Source organism: Hippoglossus hippoglossus, chromosome 12 (assembly GCF_009819705.1).
Source record: "Hippoglossus hippoglossus isolate fHipHip1 chromosome 12, fHipHip1.pri, whole genome shotgun sequence".
Lineage (NCBI taxonomy): Eukaryota > Metazoa > Chordata > Actinopteri > Pleuronectiformes > Pleuronectidae > Hippoglossus > Hippoglossus hippoglossus.
In genome coordinates, this window is record NC_047162.1 from 14,832,456 (window position 1) to 14,837,850 (window position 5,395).

General features: G+C 41.3%; 1 protein-coding gene across 3 annotated transcripts; it reads left to right on the forward strand.

Moving 5' to 3' along the window:
• Positions 1–1,129: 1,129 nt before the first annotated feature.
• si:ch211-222n4.2 (uncharacterized protein LOC101885505 homolog) lies at positions 1,130–5,094 on the forward strand. Of its 3 annotated transcripts, none has more exons than XM_034602243.1 (7): positions 1,132–1,703; positions 2,821–2,868; positions 3,238–3,355; positions 3,586–3,784; positions 3,866–3,966; positions 4,053–4,112; positions 4,322–5,094. In XM_034602243.1, exons 1-7 carry the CDS (start codon positions 1,403–1,405, stop codon positions 4,446–4,448), a joined length of 954 nt encoding a protein of 317 aa, XP_034458134.1. In that variant the 5' UTR covers positions 1,132–1,402; the 3' UTR covers positions 4,449–5,094. The 3 variants fall into 3 exon arrangements, with proteins under 3 accessions (XP_034458136.1, XP_034458134.1, XP_034458135.1); XM_034602244.1 differs by having other exon boundaries at positions 3,589–3,784; XM_034602245.1 differs by lacking the exon at positions 4,053–4,112 and having other exon boundaries at positions 1,130–1,703.
• Positions 5,095–5,395: the final 301 nt, after the last annotated feature.

A 5,395-nucleotide genomic window follows, 5' to 3' on the forward strand; every position in this document is an offset into this window, starting at 1 on the left:
AGATGATGTGAGTTTCCTCTGCTGATGTGTCACCTCAGTTATGAAGATTTGTATTTGTCCTACAGGAATCCTTATATGACACTTGAATTTACTAAATCCTCAACCTCACCATGGCCGCTTTGGTCTTGGAATAAATCAGATTACTCAATTGTCCCGTTATCTGTGGGATAAAGCCTATATCCTGCCGCTGACCTATTAAACCAAGTGTAATGGGACTTAACATAAAGACCACTTAAAGGAACATACCAGTGTTTTAACATTGTTCACATGAGCCATTTACCTCCACCAAAGAGGTTTAGTTTCATTTGCATTTGTTTGTGTGTTTGTCTGTTCAATAATCAAATTTTATGTTTTTTTAGCCTATATTTTAGATCGTGAAACAATTAATTGTAATGGCTCCAAAATCATATTTCTGTAAATCTTTCATTTACATTACAAAGATAAGATAAAACTTTATCGATCCACACAGCATGAAAATTCTGTTATTGGGGATAATTTTTCATTTCAAAATAGCCACAAAACAAGTAAAGATAAATCTACACAATGTGAAAACTCATAATCCAGATTTTGAAAAGGGAAAAGAACGTGAGAAAGAAAAAGGTTCAGTGTGTAGAATTTTGTGACATCTAGTGGTGAAGTTGCATGTTGCAGCTGAACCACCCCTCCCCTCCCCCTCCCCTTCCAAACGTGAGAGAGAACCTGTGGTAGACTTCCGTTGTCATAAAAACTCAAAAGATGTTAAGTTTGTCCAGTCGGGGCTACTGTAAAAAAACATGGCGGCCTCCGTAGAGAGGACCAGCCCCTGATGTAAATATAAAGTTTTTAAATATAAAGGCTCATTCTACGGTAAAGAAAACAAATTTGTATAGTTTATAGGGTTATTACACACTAGTGAAAACATCACTATTGTGTATTTATATTTAATTTCTGCCAATAGATCCCTTTCACCTAAATCTTACACTGAACCTTTAAGTGTGTTTTCTGCTTGACACAGGGTACCGCCCCTCAAATACATCCACCAATCAGATAGTTAGGTTTAAACCCTCCACCACGTTTGATTGGTGGATGGATCTGACAGTCCTGACGGAGGGGGCGGGACTTGCCTTGAACTCGGGCGATCTGATTGGACGCCTGGTTGTCACGGTAACGTTGTGTATGACCGTGACTGAAGCGCGTGTGAACTTCGAGAGTCATTCTGGGTAATTAAGGTGTTTACAAGCAGCAGGCTGCGGCTAACTAACTAGCTAACTAACTAGCTAGTTGATACTGGTAACGTTAGCTTGTCCTCACTGGAGCATGGTTGTAATGGAAAACACAGTTAGCTTGTGGTGCTAGCTCGGACGCTAACTTGGTTAGTAACGAGGTTAAAGTCATGATCCTTTAGCCGGGGGGAGCCACCGCCATGTCAGGGAACAGCCTCCCACCGGTGAGCCACCTGCCGCACTGGACCCGGGTCGGGCGTCCCGGGAAACCGCGAGGTTTACCGGCGGCGAACCACCACCACCACCACCACCTGCAGCCCCTCCCCGGTGTCCCGTCAGCCCAGAGGGGAGCGGGGCGAGCGGCGGAGCTGCCCGGTCACAGCGACCCGGACCCCCGCGTCGCCTCGCTGGAGAAGAACATCCAGTTCCTGCAGCGGCAGCACAAGGAGACGCTGGAGAGGCTGCATGCGGAGATCGAGTATCTCAGACGGGAGAATAAAGGTGAAGGGGCCGGTGGTGGGGAAGGGATCCGGGACAACAGCCTTTATGATGTAATGGACACTTTATAGGAGGTCACTGGACGATGCAGCCTAATAATTTGGGATAATGAGCATAAATAATTCACATGTTTATAATTTAAGTAAACTGCATAATACAAATACTGTAAGCGAGTCAGTTGGTAAACTTTAATTGAATAGGAATTTTAAAAACAGTAGCTACAGGAGGGAGGAAGAATGAGAGAAAGGAAAAGTTTATATGATATTTAAAGTTATGAAATAAAAGAAATTAAGATGGTTCAAGATGTTTTTGTGCTCAGATTTGGCTTGTGAGACTAATAATAATAATATATCTTTATTTATATAGTACTTTCCTAAACATGGTTGAAATGTGTTTCACAGAAAAACAAGTAAAATCATAAAACAAATAAAAACAGAGTAATAAAACAATAACAAATGAATAAAAACACTGAATGTGTGATAGAAATTTTAGAATGACCTCCCAATAAGATAATAAAAACTAGAATAAGGTCAAATCTGAAAATGGGGTATGATAAAAGTATGTTTTAAGCTTTGATTCAAAGGAAGCTACTGATTCAATCTGCCGTATTTCCTCAGGCACGGTGTTCCAGAGCCTCGGAGCTCAGACATAGAAAGACATGTACTTTTATATTCCCAGAGGAAAGTTGCAGTGACATGGACTACTGACACACGACCCTCAGGGGCATCAGATCATATCAATCCATATCATTCTTTTCCATATGTTCAAGGGATGAACCCTGTAACCTGTGTTGTCTATGCCTGTTATATAATGAATTCAAGTTAATGGCAAAGACCTGTCCAACTGACAAGGTGCTGACACGAGAGACATTCAATCCAGGTACGGTGGTCACATAGCAACTCCAGGGTTTGGAGGGTTTCTCTCAGTGGGAGGTGAACACAGATCCGGTGTCACGTCACTGAACAGGCCTCATGCTGTTCCATATAACTTCATCTCCACCCACCAGGGGACTTCCTGGTCTTTGCACCGCCACGGAATGAGCTGTCTGCTGGGACTGTGTTATAAGATTGTTGCTAACGGTGCATCACACACTGAATTTCTGTTGTTATGGATGTTGCAGAGTTGCAGTATAAGATGATAATGGAGCCTCCCAAGTCGAGTAGAAAAGGTAAGGCACACATCTTCTTAAAGGACTTGGATAGATTAAAGCAGACATGTTTGATTCCTCTCTGGTTGTATATTTGATTTAATATTACAAATTTTGGTTTAATTCAATTGAGAATGAGATTATAGATTAAAAAATATAACCCAATTTGGAATGTGTGATTTTGGCTAATCCTCTAATCCTCTAAATCCAATATTACTGAAAGGGATAGCTCCCATGTAAAAAATATGGCAAACATCTATTTCAACACAGTTTATCATCACTTCAAAGCCACTGCAAGAATAGGAAAATCCAGGTTGTTATGTGAAATCCTGCATGGTAAATAACATTAATACCTCAGCTCTTAACAATACTTGATCATCTTTCTTCCAGGACCGACACATAGTCGACGAGGCATTCGGCCACTAACTCAGGGAAGAGAAGCTCATACGGGACTCTACCTGGAGGAGCAGCTACAGGACATGCGACCATCGCAGGACCAGGCACTAAGGTGAATTTCCATCCAGCATAATATATTATATTAAACTTAGCACAGTTCAAAACCTCTGAGCCTGGTCAATAACAAACATATTCTATATCAGGTCTTGTCATACAAATAAGGCCAGTGAATGGGTTTGAGTCTCCACCCACAGCTGTATTTACAGTATAACAACTTAGCAACCAAAACAGTTTGTAGATTACTTAAAGTTTTGATTGATATTATCTGACTCTACTGGGAAGAAGCACAGCAGAGGGCAGTGAAATTCTGGGATCCACCCGGCAGGACCACGGCCCAGAGGTGAGGGGCGGGCTCATCACTTCGTTACAGCCTCTACGGATTCACAGAAGCCCCTCCCATCCGCCGCGTGCTCCCACAATACAGGAGTGTGAGGTTATCATCCGGCAGCTCTACAACGCTAACAGTCTACAGTCTCAGGAAGTAAGTACCCATCAGACAGAATATTCCAGTGTTGTGCAATTAAAAAAATCTGGTGTTTCATGACCACTATGTTTCACTTAGATTATACGTGTGAAGGCTCTGCTGAGAGATATTGTCTTGAGCAAGAAGATCACGCCAGAAAACTACATTCTGACCAAGGCCTACCTTGTTGATGGCACTCGGTAAAGTGATAAAGAGCATTTCACCAACATAGAGTACAGCTTGAAAAGAAATACCACAGTTGGGACTAATATTTATCTAATTTCAGCAAAATATCTGAAGAAAAGAAATTCCCAAAACTTACTCTTCAGACGTATCCAGAAAAAACGTATGTATATTCTCCTCCTACGATGCTTTGTGATTTTACTGTATATGAAAAAGGTTTTCTATTCATTTGCCTCAGTACAATATATTGCTCAAACCTCTATAACATCGTTTTTAGTGCCACTTCTAACCATTACATGGGGCTTTTCGAGATGCCGTTCATGTCCACCTCCTTCTAAGATAAATTCACAAATTGCATATTTCCTGTCCCAGGTCTGAACCCTCCCACTCTGGCGTGGTCCTCCCAGCCCTCAAGCAGAGCCTCAGCTCCACCATCGCAGAAAGACAGAGGAGAACACGTGCCGTGCAGAGAGACCGTTTTAAAAGGACTGTGCATTAACCAGATCAAAACCACAGCATCAGCTACGTCAACCTCAGGACTGGGGTTTTCTCGATCCTTCTAAAAAAAAACTTCCTATCCAGTGATGCAATGAGTGTATGTATATGGAAATGTACTCGTATGGTAAAGGTAATATAAAGAAAAACAAAATGACTAAAAAGCTTTTAGTTCTGCAGACAAAAGAGGAGAAAGAATGTCTCAATTCTAGCTTTGTACTCGAGATAATTTATGTATTTATTTATTCATTTTCACCAAACAATGACAACATCCGACTTAGAGATGGCTGCTCATTTAAACTAAGTCAGATGTTAGTTTAGGTTTATTTGGGTTTTCACTGCACATTTGCTCTAATTCTGCCAAATTCGTGGCAGAAATACTGTATTCCTAATACCAGTATGGAACTGATGACTTGTCACTTTTAAAACAGCTGAAAAGTATTAAAAACAGTGCAAACAACCAAAGTATAAAGCCTCCATGTGTAATTAATGAAACTCACAGGCTTATTTCTCAGGCGTTTTTGTACTGGTCACCACTGTATGTTTAGTAGTGTCAAGTCCTGACTGGGCAGGTATCACCAGTCATATACCTGCAAATCAACTGAGCAAGATTAACACAGAAAACTCTAATAAATTGTTAGAACACAAAACAGAATTGTGCCTGTGTTTTTCCTCCCAGATTTATATTTAATACGAGAATTTGACTCAAAATAAGTGAGAAAATGAATACGTTAGTGCTGGTTTCTGTGTCTGCAGCTTTATATTCACTCATGGGAAAATAAACCCATTCACCAGCACTTGGCCTACTTTCAAAACATGAGTCGAAGCTTTGCACGTAGTTGTGCAACAGCACGGGGCAGGTTAAGAACTGCATGCAGCCAGGCGGGGCGGCTAGTTCCTGGAATGAACCTGACTTTGCATCTTTCGCTTCTAGAGCCATTGGGAATGACC

Excerpts from the sequence above, each read along its gene's own strand:
- si:ch211-222n4.2 (XM_034602243.1), top strand. The coding sequence starts at position 1,403 with ATGTCAGGGAACAGCCTCCCACCGGTGAGCCACCTGCCGCACTGGACC. Across the intron at positions 2,869-3,237 it reads TCCCAAGTCGAGTAGAAAAG|GACCGACACATAGTCGACGA; the intron begins GTAAGGCACACA and ends TCTTTCTTCCAG. Across the intron at positions 3,356-3,585 it reads TCGCAGGACCAGGCACTAAG|AAGCACAGCAGAGGGCAGTG; the intron begins GTGAATTTCCAT and ends TCTACTGGGAAG.